The sequence below is a fragment of the Physeter macrocephalus genome, chromosome 21, assembly GCF_002837175.3.
Source record: "Physeter macrocephalus isolate SW-GA chromosome 21, ASM283717v5, whole genome shotgun sequence".
NCBI classification, from domain to species: Eukaryota; Metazoa; Chordata; class Mammalia; order Artiodactyla; family Physeteridae; genus Physeter; species Physeter macrocephalus.
In genome coordinates, this window is record NC_041234.1 from 32,617,542 (window position 1) to 32,632,663 (window position 15,122).

Consider the following 15,122-nt stretch of genomic DNA (forward strand, 5'->3'; position numbering starts at 1 on the left):
AAAAAAAAAAAAAAAAAAAAAAAAAGTAGACATTTCAAACGAGCATCTCACCATAAACTTATTGCTAAAGTTTCAGTTTAGGAGGAGGGACAAATTCTATAAGTGCATAGGAACATATTATAGTAGTGTAAACAGAACTTGAACACTAACTTATAGACCTGCAACTTACTTATAGACCTGCAACTTACTAGGTGTGTAAAACTACAGAACTCACTCATTCTCTCTGGAGCTCAATTCTCTCCATTCTAGTTCATTTGCAACAATCTTCCACATCACTGAAAGGGAGCAGGAGTTACAACTATAATTTACTAATGTTAAATTCTGTCTGGGATATACAGAAAATATTTCTATTTCTACTGTGTGCAGGTCCCTACAAAGCAAAGATACTTTCAAAAGAAGTTTTTTGTCATTATTATTCCAATCTCTTCTGGATCCAGAGCCTACTTATGAGACTTTGAATAGCCTGAGCAGTGAAAAACCCCAAACAGAATAAACCTAAAGAAACCCGTTTCCAGACATATCCAAATCAAACTGCTGAACATAATACAAAGAAAAAAATCTTGAAAGCAGCCAGAGGAAAAATACATCACCTTATAGGGGTATAACAATTCGAATTACAGTGGATTTCTTTTATCAGAAACCATGGAGGTCATAAGGAAATGGCACATGTTTGAAGTGTGGGGAAAAAATAACTGTCAACACATAATTCTATATCCAGCAAAAATATCTTTCAGGAATGACAATTTATAGCCAGCAATCTGCTCTAAAAGAACTGCTAGAGGAAGTTCTTCAGCCAGTTGGGAAATTATAGCAGAAAGAAATTTAGCACATTAGGAATGAAGGAACAGCAATATAAATTGTAAAATGTGGGTAGATATAACAGACTGTTCTTCTCTTGAATTACTTAAAATATGTTTGGCAGCTGATAGCAAAAACAATAAGAATGTGTGAAGGGATTTTCAGTATGTGTAGATGTAATATATAAGACAACTATAATATAAAGGGGAGAGGGTAAAGGGACCTACAGGGTGTAAGGTTTCTGCATGACTCTTGAAGTGGTAAAGTACTGATTCTAAGTAGACTGTGCAAGGCTAAATATGTATATTATAATCACTAGAGTAACCACAAAAGATATGCAAAGAGATAAACTCAAAAATCACAGATTAATTAAAATGGAGCACTAAAAAATGTTCAAATAACCCAAAAGGCAGGAAAGTGGAAAAGAGAGGAAATAATAACAGAGGTATAACACAAAGAAAAGAAATAATAAAATGGTAGGTTTAAACCAAGCATATCAATAACTACATTAAGTGGAATGGTCTAAACATACAATTAAAAGACAGAGACTGTCAGAACAGATTTAAAAAACATGATCCCACCACAAAGACTATAAGAAAATCATTTAAAATATAATGATATAGGTAGATGAAAAGTAAAAGATGAAACAAGATATCATGCAAATGCTGATCAAAAGAAAGAATTCAGAGCAAAGAAAATTACAAGGATAAAGTGAGCCTTTCTGTCTGGTGGCAGCCATCAGGTGAGCCGAGATGGGCACTTGCTAGTACATCCAGGAGCTATGGAGGAAGAAGCAGTCCCACATAATTTGCTTTCTGCTCAGGGTGCACTGCTGGCAGTACCGCCAGCTCTCTGCACTGCAGAGGGCCCTCTGCCCCACCCAGCCTGACAAGGTACACAGGCTGGGCTACAAGGCCAAGCAAGGTTATGTCATATATTGGATTCGTGTGTGCTGTGGTGACTGCAAATGCCCAGTTCCTAATGGTGCCACCTATGGCAAGCCTCTCCATCATGGTGTCAACCAGCTCAAGTTTGCTCGAAGCCTTCATTCTGTTGCCAAGGAGTGAAATGGACGTCACTGTGGGGCCCTAAGGGTCCTGAATTCTTACTGGGTTGGTGAAGATTCTACTTACAAGTTTTTTGAGGTTATCATCATTGATCCATTCCATAAAGCTATCAGAAGAAACCCTGTCACCCAGTGGATCACCAAACCAGTCCACAAGCACAGGGAGATGTGGGGGCTGACATCTGCAGGCAGAAAGAGCTGCGGCCTTGGAAAGGGCCACAAGTCCCACCACACTATTGGTGGTTATCGCCATGCAGCTTGGAGAAGGCGCAATACTCTCCAGCTCTACCATTACCGCTAATATATAAGTAATGTTTGTAAAATTCTAACCTAATAAACAACTTAAGACATTCATGTCCGCTTAAAGGTGTTTTTTAATTTGTCTGTTAAAACTAGTTGTCTCCAGATTACTTCATTGAATGCATTGTCAAATTATGAAAATTAAAGTGCAATAATGTTTGAAGACTTTAAGTGATGGTGTATCTTGTTTCTAATAAGGGAAATGCCTTTGTCTTTGCTTTATTAGGGAGTTGATATGTCCGTGTTTAAAATGCTGTTTGGTACAATAGGTGTAAAGTAAATTCTGGAAAAGAGGAGTGCAGAAACTAGCCATGTAGATTTGTTGATGCATGTGATGAAACGTACAGCTTTATTGGGGTGATGCAATGCTCTGCTGGTTTACTTTAAAGTGGCTGTTTTATGGAGTTTGGCAAGGACAAACTTATTAAATTGGATTTTCCTTGGAAATGTGAAGGATGTCCTGATCCTTTATCAGGATCATATGCAGAAAAACAATGAAAGGTGACTAGGGCCCACATTTTTAGACTTAATCTAATATTCCATTTATGTAACAGCTGCTTCCGAAAGGTGAAAAGTAGTGTCACCATTTTTAAGAGAATTGAATAAACCTGTTGCAAGAGGGTTCTCTTACAAATGAAAACATCCTGGTTAACCTAAATTAAACTGCCTTGGCCTCCATGGTACCACTGATGTTCACATAAAAGATGGGAGCTACTGGTTTAATCCCAGGACTGGGATCTGTAGAACACTGAACTTCATGCAAAATTGTCATGGTATTTACACTGGTGTATACTGAAACTGATGGAAATTGAACATTAGGTAAATGAGAAGGGAGTTAATTAGCCCTAAGGTTTGTAAGCTAGTAATGCTAGGATTGGGAAATTGGTGTCCATCAGATACCTTTCAAGTGTGGGAGGACAGAAAAAGCTTGGATCAAAATTTTAAATGTTTTATCTGTAATATTAGTTTGTGACCATTATGAACTCTCTAAGCCACCACAGAGGGGAAAACAGGGCTGGTTTTATTTAAAAGTAACACTGCTAAGTCTAATCAGTGTTATTTTGGGTCAAGCCACTTTATCCATTCCCATAAGGATACTGAGAAAAGTCATGTAGTTGGTGTCAATACAAGTTCAATTGGTTTCCAATTTTATGTGTTGTCTACAGTTATTTTTCTCATCCCTGCTCAAACTACCCTCAAGAGCCTCACCATTCCACAAACTTGCCAGGCCACCAGTTGTGGCTGGGCATACCACCACATTCTGCTTGCATCATGTTCTGTTTCCCAGGGTGGATTTGAGTGTATAGGAAATATGGAAGAGGAATTGCCCCAATTCTTTCCAATTCTTGGTTTGCTATCTTAACAGGTAGGTTAATTCTGAAATCTAATTGCTGGTTTTCTTGAACCAATTTTTCTCATATTTTCTTCAAGGGTCTTGAAAGGTCCACTTAATGATTTCCAGAAAACATATAGCAGGCTCGCAAAACGTTTTGAGACCCAAATTTCTTCCCACTCAAAAAGAAAAGTCTTAAACCATATAATTTTGTGTGTAGAGCTTGTTCAACTATACATAATAATAGAATAAATGTCTATTAAACTAAAAAGAAAGGATAAAGTGGGATATAAAGAGACATGTCAAAATGCTAAAAGGGTTAATTCACCCCAAAGACTTAACAATCCTAAATGTGTAAACACCTAACAACAGTGCTTCAAAATATGTGAAGCAAGAACTGTCAGATCTAAAATTAGAAGGAGAAAAATCCACAATTATAGTTGGAGACGTCAACATTCCTCTCTAATTAATATATAGAACTAGCAGACAGAAAATCAGCAAGAATATGTAAGAACTGAACACTATTATCAACCAAGTGGAATTAGCTTATAGGTACAGAACACTCTATCCAACAATTGCAGAATATATATTCTTTCAACAAGACAGATCACATCCTGGGTCACAAAACAAACCTCAAATATAAAAGAACTGAAATCATACAGAATATGTTCCCTGACCATAAAGGAAATAAAATAGAAATCGACAACAGAGAGATAAGAGGAAAAGCTCCAAACACTTGGCTATTGGATATCATATATCTAAGTAACCCATTAATCAAAGAGAAACTTTTAAGGGAAATTAGAAAATATTTTTAATTAAAGAAAAATGAAAATACAACATAACTCAATTTGTGGGCTTAGAGGGAAATTCATAGCAGTAAATGATATTTTAGGGAAAAAAATCTCTCATATAAATACAGGTGACCCTTGAACAATCAGGGGGCAGAGGTGCCAAACCTCTGCACAGTCAAAAATCCATATCTAACTTATTGTCAGCCTTCCCTATCCATGGTTCCTCCATAACCTCAGTTCCTCTGTATTGGCAGTTTCACATCTGTGGATTCACCCAACCATGTGGATCGTGTAGTAGTACCGTAGTATTTACTATTGAAAATAATCCATATATAAGTGGACCTGCACAGTTCATACCCCTGTTGTTCAAGGGTCAGCTGTAATCTATGCTTCCCACTTAGGAACCTAGAAAAAGAGCAAAATAAACTCAAAGCAAGCAGAAAAAGGAAATAAGATAAAGCAGAAATCAATGAAGCTGAAAACAGAAAAACAACAGAGAAAAATAAATGAAAACAAAAGCTGGTCCTTTGAAAAGATCAAAAAAATGGATAAACCTCTAGCAAAACTGAGAAAGAAAAAAAAGAGCAAATTACCAATATGAGGAATGAAAGAGGAGATTATTACTATAGACCCTGCAGACATAAAAAGATAATAAGGGGATACCACCATGAATAACTCTACACATATAAGTTAAACAGCTTAAATGAAATGGACAGACTGCTCGAAAACCACAAACTACTAAAACTCATTGAAGATGAAACAGGTAACCTGAATAATGACCCATCTATTAAGGAAATTAAATTCACAGCTAAAAATCTTTTTTAAAATAAATGCCCAGGCCCAGATGGTTTCACTGGCAAATTCCAACAAACATTTAAAGAAAAGATAACACCATTTTATAGGCAAGTGGTTATGGCACAGGGACTACAGTCAGACTTCCTGAATTTTTTTTAAAAAGATTCCTTTTTTTGTTAAATGGTACAGTTACTTTTTATTTTATTTATTTATTTATTTACTTCTGGCTATGTTGGGACTTCATTTCTGTGCGAGGGCTTTCTCTAGTTGTGGCAAGCGGGGGGCCACTCTTCATCGCCGTGCGCGGGCCTCTCACTATTGCGGCCTCTCTTGTTGCGGAGCACAGGCTCCAGACGTGCAGGCTCAGTAGTTGTGGCTCACGGGCCTAGTTGCTCCGCAGCATGTGGGATCTTCCCAGACCAGGGCTCGAACCCGTGTCCCCTGCGTTAGCAGGCAGATTCTCAACCACTGCGCCACCAGGGAAGCCTCTTTTTTGTTTGTTTGTTTTTTTCGGTACGTGGGCCTCTCACTGTTGTGGCCTCTCCCATTGAGGAGCACAGGCTCCGGACGCGCAGGCTCAGCGGCCATGGCTCACGGGCCTAGCCACTCCGTGGCATGTGGGATCTCCCTGGACCAAGGCACGAACCCGTGTCCCCTGCATCGGCAGGCAGATTCTCAACCACTGCACCACCAGGAAAGCCCAGACTTCCTGAATTTTAATCTCTGCTCAGTCACTTACTAATTCTGTGCTCTTGGGAAACTGTTAACATTTCTGTGCTTCAGAATGTTTCATTATTGGTTCAAAAGGGGAAAATAATAGTATTGTACTTATAGGATTGATATGAGTATTGAATAAATTATTAAATATAAAGTAAAAAAATAAAAAAAGAAAAGATAACACCAATTCTGCAAGATCTCTTCCAGAAAATAGGAGAGGATAGAATCTTTCCCAACTCATTTTATGAAGCCCTGATACCAAACCCAGACAAACATAATACAAAAAAGAAAACTATAGACCAATATCCCTCATGAATATAAAAGCAAATACCCTCAACAAAATATTAGCAAATCTAACAGCAATATATAAAACCCTACAACCAAGTGGGGTTTCTCCTAGGAATGAAAAGCAGGTTCAATATTTGAAAATCAATCAATGTAATCAACATATTAAGTCTAAAAAAGAAAAACCAAATGATAATATCAGTTGATGAGGACAAAACCATTTTTCAAAATTCAAAATGCATTCATAATAGAAACTCTCAGCATACTAGGAATAGAAGGGAACTTCCTCAACTTGATAAAGAACTTAAAGGTGAAATAAGAAAAAGCTGTGCTCTCTCATCACTTCTATTAAACATCATACTAGAAGTCTTAGCCTGTGCAAAAAGGGACAAAAAATATATAAAAGGTATACAGATTGAAAGAAAGAAATGAAAGTATCCCTACTCCTAAACAGCATGATTGTTTGCTTAGAATATATCAGAGAAATCTATTTTTTTAAGTCCTATAACTAACAGCTTAGCAAGGAAGCAGGATATAAGGTCAATACAAAAATCAATCATATTTCTATATGGTGGCAATAAACAACTAGAAACTGAATCTTTAAAAAAAATATATCATTTACAACAACTCCAAAGAAATGAAACATTCAGGTATATATCTAACAAAACATGTACAGGATCTCTATGCTGAACACTACAAAACATAGATGCTTCCATGAAAAAATCAAAGAAAATCTAAAGAAATGGAGAAATATACTATATTCATGTGGTGGAAGATTCAGCATATTAAAGATGTCATTTCTCCCCAAAGTCATCAGATTCATCATTAGATTTAGCCTAATTCAAACAAAAATGCCAGTAGGATTTTTTGTAAATATAGACAAGATGATTCTAAAATTTATAAAGAACAGCAAAAGATCTAGAATAGCTAAAACAAATTTTAAAAAGAAGAATGAAGTTGGAGAAACACACTGATTTTAAGGCATAATATAAAGCTACAGTAATCAAGACAGTGGTATTAATGAAGTGATAAAAACAGAACAATGGAACAAAAGAGAGAGTTAAGATATTGACCTACATAAATATAGGCAACTGATTTTTGAAACAGGTGCAAAAGCAATTTAAAGGAGGAAGGATAGTCTTTTGAACGAACAGTGTGGGAACAATTAGACACCCATATGTAAAAAACAGATCTCCACCTAAACTTCACATCATGTACAAAGATTAACTCGAAATAGGCACATATATAAATGTAAAACATAACTACAAAACTTTTAGAAGAAAACATAGGAGAAAATCTTCATGATCTAGGGTTAATATAAGAGTTCTCAGACATGAGTCCTTTTAAAAAATGATAAATTGGACTTCATCAAAATTAAAATCTTGCTTGGTGAATGACACCATTAAGAGAATAAAAAACCAAGCCACAGATGTAGAGAAAATATTTACTGATAAATCACATAACCAACAAAGGATTTTTATTCAGAATATTAAAAACAAACAAAAAAAAACTCTCAGACTTCCCCGGCAGTCCAGTGGTTAAGCCCCTGCGCTTCCAATGCAGGGGATGTGGGTTCAATCCCTGGTCGGGGAACTAAGATCCCACATGCTGCACAGTGCAGCCAAACAAAACAAAACAAAACTCTCAAAACACCACAGCAAGAAAACAAACTACCAAATTTAAATTAAAGCAAAATACTTGAACAAATACTCCTCTCAACAAATACTTGAGTAAAATACTCCTCTGATGGGCTCAATAAAAGTCATGAATTTTAATTTAGTTTGGCTAATTGTAAGGGTAAGAGCAACACTACTTCCAGCTCCCTACATCCCAAGGCAGAAGCTGGCCCAAACAGATTATTTTTTCAAAAACATTCTATTGTGAAATATTACAGAATTTTGTTTTAATAATCACCAGGGGAAAAGTAGGTTGAAAAAATTACTCCTACTCCTGTTCTATATCCTCAACCCACTTCACCCCCTCCTCCTTGGTGTTTTAGAATGTTGGTTCAGACTTCCTTTGCAGAGGATTCCCTACGCTGCATGGAAACTTGGAACTTTGGTCTTTGTATGAATGGGCACCATATTTCGATTACTTCTGAGTTTGAGTGTTTATTGGAAGATATTTGTTTCATACCTCTTTCAATAAAGTTGTCAAGCTGATTCAGAATATTTATAAATACCAGTTTGTTTGTGAACCACGTTTTAACCCACTCTTCCTATTTCTCAGGATGTTTCAAATCTGTATGCATTTAATACTCAGTGGTGTTGTAGATCATTAAATTTTATTAATGTGAAAGAGATCCATTCTTTTGCTTGACTCCATTTTAAATCTTTTGGGTGCTGACAGGGCAGATTGCAACCCTCCATTTGGGCTCTATTCTCCATTTTCATCCTGGACAACTGCAAACCAATGATTGACACTGAGTACTAGTTGAGCCTGCCTGGGGAAGGGGGTGAGGGTAGTCAGGGCTGAGCAGTGTCTAGTGCCTGGAGCTCACTGATCATTTGCTGAATTTGTTAATTTGATTATACTATCCAGTAGTGTGAAAAGGCAAGTGTTAAAATAAAACCTGTTAGGGAAAAGGATGCTCTATCACAACAAGCTGCAGTATATTTTGCCAAAGCTATTAGATTTTTGAGGCAGCTGGTAGTTTATCAATTTTTATTGCTCCAATATAGTTATTTTATGGCCATTACTAGCAAAAGCGGATTATAGGAATAGTGTTTGACAGGAAAGAAGGGCCCAGTGTGAGTCTATTTGTTCTGGATCTCTAAAACAAAGGCTCTTAATGTCATCCTCTCGGTTTATAGATAGAAGAGTAACATGATAGGAAAGACATCAGTTTCTCATTTTGTGAGAGTAGTTACAGAAAGTCTTTCTGCAGTTTTCTTGAGCACCTGCAGAGGTATCCAGTTTTTTTCCTGAGAAGACCTCTTCAGGTACCAGCATGATCACAAAGGTATTTCAAGGTGCTCTTACAGCATTAAAACCAGCAGTCAGTAGTAGATATCAGGGACTTTGTACAGGATGGGGCATGGTCCACAGACAATGTTGTAGGATGTTCGGGGTATAATATAATATATATAATTACAATATAATTTTCAAAATTAAGAACATGACTCACATACAAATACAGAATGAACACACGTCAAAGACTAATTTATTAGTGAGGGACCCAGCATTATGTAAGGCTGATTCAAAGAATATTTGAGAGATTCAGTATATATAGATACTGAAAATAAAAATGCTAGAATAATATAGCTAAATTAGATAGAAAAGTGGTTAATGCACTATAGGACAGTTAATCCATAGTCTTTGGGATTATTTCTTCTACCAAACAGAAATTTTTTTCATCTCTACCAGACAAAAATCTTTAAGTTAACATGTCATTTCAAAAAGCCTGGACCTGGGCTTCCCTGGTGGTGCAGTGGTTGGGAGTCCGCCTGCCGATGCAGGGGGCACGGGTTCGTGCCCCGGTCCGGGAGGATCCCACATGCCGCGGAGCGGCTGGGCTCGTGAGCCATGGCCGCTGAGCCTGCGCATCTGGAGCCTGTGCTCCGCAACGGGAGAGGCCACAACAGTAAGAGGCCCGCGTACCGCAAAAAAAAAAAAAAAAGTCTGGACCCTAATCATTAGTGAATAATAAGCCAAACAAAGATGTAATCCCCTAGAGAACTAAATAATCCTTGGGTGGCCCTCTCAGTCAATGCTCCAGAATGACAACGAAAGGACATTTGGTCGTCCTTTTGTATTATTTTTTAAGTTTTAAAATAATTTCTATTAACAGAGGGTTAATAGTTTTATACCTGAGTCTAAGTCTTTGGAAGTAAAATTAAGGTTCTAGGGGGCCCACCTTTGGAATAGTGTAGTAGCGCTTCTATATTTTACTTTACACATGCGTTTCAAAATAGTCATTTATTTACCTTTCAAAGCAATCATAGGATCTTAGAAGTCATCTGAGATCAGTCATCTCCTAGGGCAGGAATGCTTTCTTTAGCAGTCTTGACAGGTAATCATGAAGCATTTGTGCGCAAGAAGGAAGGAAACTAACATTACTGAGTGCCTATTATGTACAAATTTATTTTCAAAGGGCCAAATTTCTTTTCTCACAGTAATACGTTACCTATACATTTAGCCACGTTTATCAAATAAATAGATCTCTTCAGCATAATTGCTTTGAATTATAACTTATTTTTAAAATTTATACACAGTATAATTTACCTTTTTTTTTTTTTTTTTTTGCAGTACGCGGGCCTCTCACTGGTGTGGCCTCTCCCGTTGCAAAGCACAGGCTCCGGACGCGCAGGCTCAGCGGCCATGGCTCATGGGCCCAGCCGCTCTGCGGCATGTGGGATCTTCCCGGACCGGGGCACGAACCCATGTCCCCTGCATCGGCAAGTGGACTCTCAACCACTGTGCCACCAGGGAAGCCCTAATTTACCCTTTTTAATGTACAGTTCAAGTTCTGACAAATACCTATGGTTGTAATTACCACCAAAAACAAGATACAGAACAGTTCCAAGCATAATTTCCTTTTAAATGTCAATTAATCAACAAGCATTTATTGACTACTGACGTGTCCAGTAGTTACTGGTCAGTCTTTGCAGATAGCAGGAGAGTGTGAAAAGGCAGGAGAAGTAAAAGATATGATGCCTCTCTCCAAAGAACTTCCACAGTCTAAACTGCAGGGCACAGCTGCACACACACAACCCAAGCACAAATAGGCAATCTACTAGGTAATAATCTGCATAACATGTGGATTCTGGTATTGATACTGCCATCATGTGACCTTGAATAAGACATTTATTATTATTATTATTTCTTATCTGGGACTTTCTTTCCTCATTCATAACTGGAAGGGGTTGTCCTAGACAATCTCTTAGGTCTCTCCTAATTGTAAGCACATGTGAATCAGGTAGTGCGGGTTCAGAGTGATGGTGGAAGGTTGGGAAGTTGAGAACAGCTTTATGGCATTGAGGCAGTCCATGGGTTGGCCCCTCAGGGTTAGTGAACGAAGTAATTAGTGAGGGATGCAGCATGCAGCTGAAAGATATGACCTGTCAAAGGGCTATGAAGGGAGCAAATGAATGGATGTTGGTCCAGTGGAGTGAAGAACTGCAAGGTGTCACCCTGGAAGACAGTGTTGAGCCCAAGCTTTGAACTGTTTGAGAGCCAGGGAGAGACATGAGGATTAGGAAGCTTGGTTGTCTACTAAGTAAAGAGGAGTGACACCTTGATGACAGTGATCCACAGCAATCTCTTACTGACAACCTACCGTGAACATGCCCTCTAGATGCCAGGAATACAGCAGTACAAAACCTGCTCTTTCAGTTATTTATTGCTGCATAACAAATCACCCCAAAATTTAGTGACTTAAAATAACAACCATTTTACTTGCTCATAATTCTGTGGGTCAGCAATTTGGGCTAGAATCAGCTGAGTGGTTCTTCTGCTATAGTCTTTCCAAGAGTTCCTCATGAAGTTAGTCATCTGGCAATATGACTAGGGTTGAGTATTTAAGATGGCCTCACTCACATGTCTGATGTTTGGCTGTTGACTGGCCTTCTCCACATCATCTCTCTTCCTCCAGCAGACTAGCTGGGGCTTCTTCACATGGTTGCTTCAGCATTCTCAGGGAGAAGAGGAAAGCTACAAGACTTCTTGAGACCTAGGCTCAGAAGTCACCCAGAGTTACTCATGCTGCATTTATTGGCCAAAGTGAGTTACAAGAACAGATTCAAGGAGTAGAGAAATAGACTCTACCTCCTGATGGGAGGAGCTGCAAAGTCACACTGTAAAGTGGTGTATATACAGAAATGAAAAGACTTGGTGGCCATTAAGCACTCTATCACACCATTCCATTTGGGAAAATGAGTGTTGAGCACATAGTCCTGTGGGCCTTGAGAGATGGAAGGAACCACTGAGGTGAAAAAAATGAGCTTCTGAGTGGATCCTGAGAAATGTGCAGATAGAACAAACAGAGGAATGTGGAGAACTTCAGGCAGAGGCAGTACAGACAGAGTGGCAGGATGACTCATGGTATGTTTAGACTCTAGTGAATGCACACTTGGGTGGAGTGGGTGGAAAAGAGGATTTAAGACATAAGCGGTAATGATAGTGGGAAAGGTTATGCTTGGGTGTGGGGGACTTTACCTGCTAGGCTCTCAGGAGTACAGGCATACCTACTATGCAGTGAGCAGCCAGGAGTACATGGTAGCTTACTGACAGGAGTGGGTATGGTGGTATAGTGAAGAGACCTTTAAGAGCCTGCATCTTTATGAACAGCAGTTTGGAAGGAAGTTGAGTTTGACCTGGAGTGGAACAGAGATCATGGCAAGAAATCAGCCTAGAGACTGTTTCCCTAAAGGCAAGTGCCTACATGGATTCTCCTCAAGGGACTAAAGGGCATAATTGGAGCTTTTACAGGTAGGTTTATTTAGAAGTATAAAAAAATGTTTATCCTGGATTGAATTGGTTATCCTAGAGAGAGCTAAATTTAGGTTCATAACACACACAAACACACCCCCCTCTCTCCTGTATAAGACTCGAGTTTCATGTGAGACAAGTAGGATACAACTGTTTACAGTCAAAGTTTTGTTTGTATTTGGAAAGAAAAATCCTAGTGCTCTTTAACATTATAAGTGGGCAAGGAATCATGGATGAGGCTAGAAACCATGATGCAGCCAGGGAAAAGCTGCCTGCAGTTTTGACTGTAATCTAAACTACGGAGCCATGCTCTGCCCAGGCAGACTGTATAGCCACATTTTTCACAGTGGCAGCATAGGAAAACACCAGTTTTCTTTTGACAGTCTGCAAAATGTATATTTCTTTTCCAAACTACTGCTTTCCACAGGATTTATGTGGCCATCAGAACACATTATGCATAATTTTTTAAAACACAAAATGAGAAGTGATGTTTGGTTTGTTAATTAAACAGCAGGCAGCAAATAGATAACCAACAAGGACGTACTGTATAGCTCAGGGAACTATACTCAATATTTTGTAATAACCTATAAAGGAAAATAATCTGAAATATATATATATACACACACACACACAATGTATCTGAATCACTTTGCTGTACACCTAAAACTAACACAAAATTGTAAATCAACTATACTTCAATACAAAATAAAAAACCAGCAGGCAACAATTCTGTTTCAGGTATTTGTGAGAGACAGAACGTAGAGAATTTGAAGCTCTACTATCACTACGGGAGGGGAAGTCTAGTTGTAAAGCTTCAGGTCATGTGTATACGAAATAGGTCACAGAGTAAGGAAATATGGCATTAGGTGCCAAAGTGAATAAAAAAGACAAGACTTAAAATGAGAGAATGTGGCACAGAGGATAACATCCAAGTGAGTGGGTTTTGGGGAGATGGAGAATCTCCTAAGATAGAATTTCCAAGAATTTGGAATTGCCCCAGGCAGGATGGATTGGCAGGAAGAAGAGGACAGGATGATCCAGCTGTGGGGAAAGGCTCCAGGTAAACTTGAGTGTTGGATTGTTGGTGGTATTGGGGGAGGGGAGCCAGTGAGGAAACAGTTCAGAGATGACTTCCCAGTCTGTGTGCTTAAGACTTCTATTCCACCTAGTTGCCCTGAAATCCCAGGTGAAGAACTCTCCTCAGTTGATGGATTGTGTCATGTGAAAACATTACAAAACAACTGAAACTAATAGACAGGAAAAGAAAGGATATTTAGGTTCCTCTTTACACATACAGGGCTTTATCCACTGTCTAGTAGGTGAATGGGTGGCCCTTTGTGCATACATCATAGGATAGGGAAAAGTTCTCCAAGGGAAAACACATCTCCTCTGCCTTTGGTGCTTGCTCAGACTGAGCCAGACCATAGCATGCAGCAGTTATGCAAGAAAGGGACCTCCACTGCATTTTCTAATGACATAGTATTCTAGGGAGATATCTGAGTGGGCATGCTGTTTTTGTCAATTCTCTCCTCAATGTGCTCCTCAAAACTGGGGCGGTTTCCTGTAAAAAGATGTGTTTTCTTGTAGGATCTGAGAAATTATAGATGGTTCATATCATGGGGGTTCCAAGAAATCATGCCTCATCAGTGTCCTCAACAGTTAGCTTTTTAAAAAAGTACAAAAATATCATTTAGTGATTATCCGAATTACTTATTTTGTGGGGAGGTACTCAGGTTTATACACTTGAGGAGTGCCTACACATGGGCCTGGTATATAGCAACCACTCGAGTGTTAGTTGATTCTGAGCTACTATTTGCAGCTTCTTTATGAAGTATAGCAATGCACTAAATTTCTGGTGAACGTGATGCTTTAATGTTGGGAGGACAAGTAAAACCATCAAAAGGGGGCATCTGGTCCAATCTTTGGATATTATATAGGACTCCCATACATCTAAATGTTCCTAAGGACAACTTTTAAAATTTCGCCCATGGACACCATGCTTTGAAGGCTTGCCTACTAAACACATCACACCTATGGATTATATTTTTTTAAATTACTTATCTCCATGATACCATTTTGTTTTATTAAACATCTTTATTGGAGTATAATTGCTTCCCAATGGTGTGCCAGTTTCTGCTTTATAACAAAGTGAATCAGTTATACATATACATATGTCCCCATATCTCTTCCCTCTTGCATCTCCCTCCTGCCCGCCCTCCCTATCCCACCCCTCTAGGTGGTAACAAAGCACCGAGCTGATCTCCCTGTGCCATGCGGCTGCTTCCCACTAGCTATATATTTTACATTTCATAGTGTATATATGTCCATGCCACTCTCTCACTTTGTCCCAACTTACCCTTCCCCCTTCCCGTATCCTCAAGTCCATTCTCGATTAGGTCTGAGTCTTTATTCCCATCTTGCCCCAAGGTTCTTCATGACCTTTTTTTTTTTAGATTCCATATATATGTGTTAGCATACGGTATTTGTTTTTCTCTTTCTGACTTACTTCACTCTGTATGACAGACTCTAGGTCCATCCACCTCACTACAAATAACTCAATTTCGTTTCTTTTTATGGCTGAGTAATATTCCATTGTATATATGTGCCA

The 15,122-nt window shown here is 38.6% G+C and overlaps 1 protein-coding gene and 1 pseudogene across 2 annotated transcripts in view; one reads left to right on the top strand and one right to left on the bottom strand.

The window, feature by feature from the left end:
- The window catches only part of JADE3 (jade family PHD finger 3), a 169,205-nt gene that overhangs the window by 126,972 nt on the left and 27,111 nt on the right, over window positions 1-15,122 (bottom strand). The window contains exon 1 of one of the 2 annotated variants that reach the window (XM_055081872.1): window positions 10,012-10,064. The exons of the other annotated variant lie outside the window; for it this stretch is intronic. Within the exon in view, the coding sequence (XP_054937847.1) occupies window positions 10,012-10,027 (16 nt within the window). The 5' untranslated portion in view covers window positions 10,028-10,064. Of the gene's footprint in view, window positions 1-10,011; window positions 10,065-15,122 lie in introns of those variants that run through there. 2 annotated transcript variants of the gene reach the window in all.
- On the top strand, window positions 1,551-2,165 carry LOC102973808 (60S ribosomal protein L15-like; annotated as a pseudogene).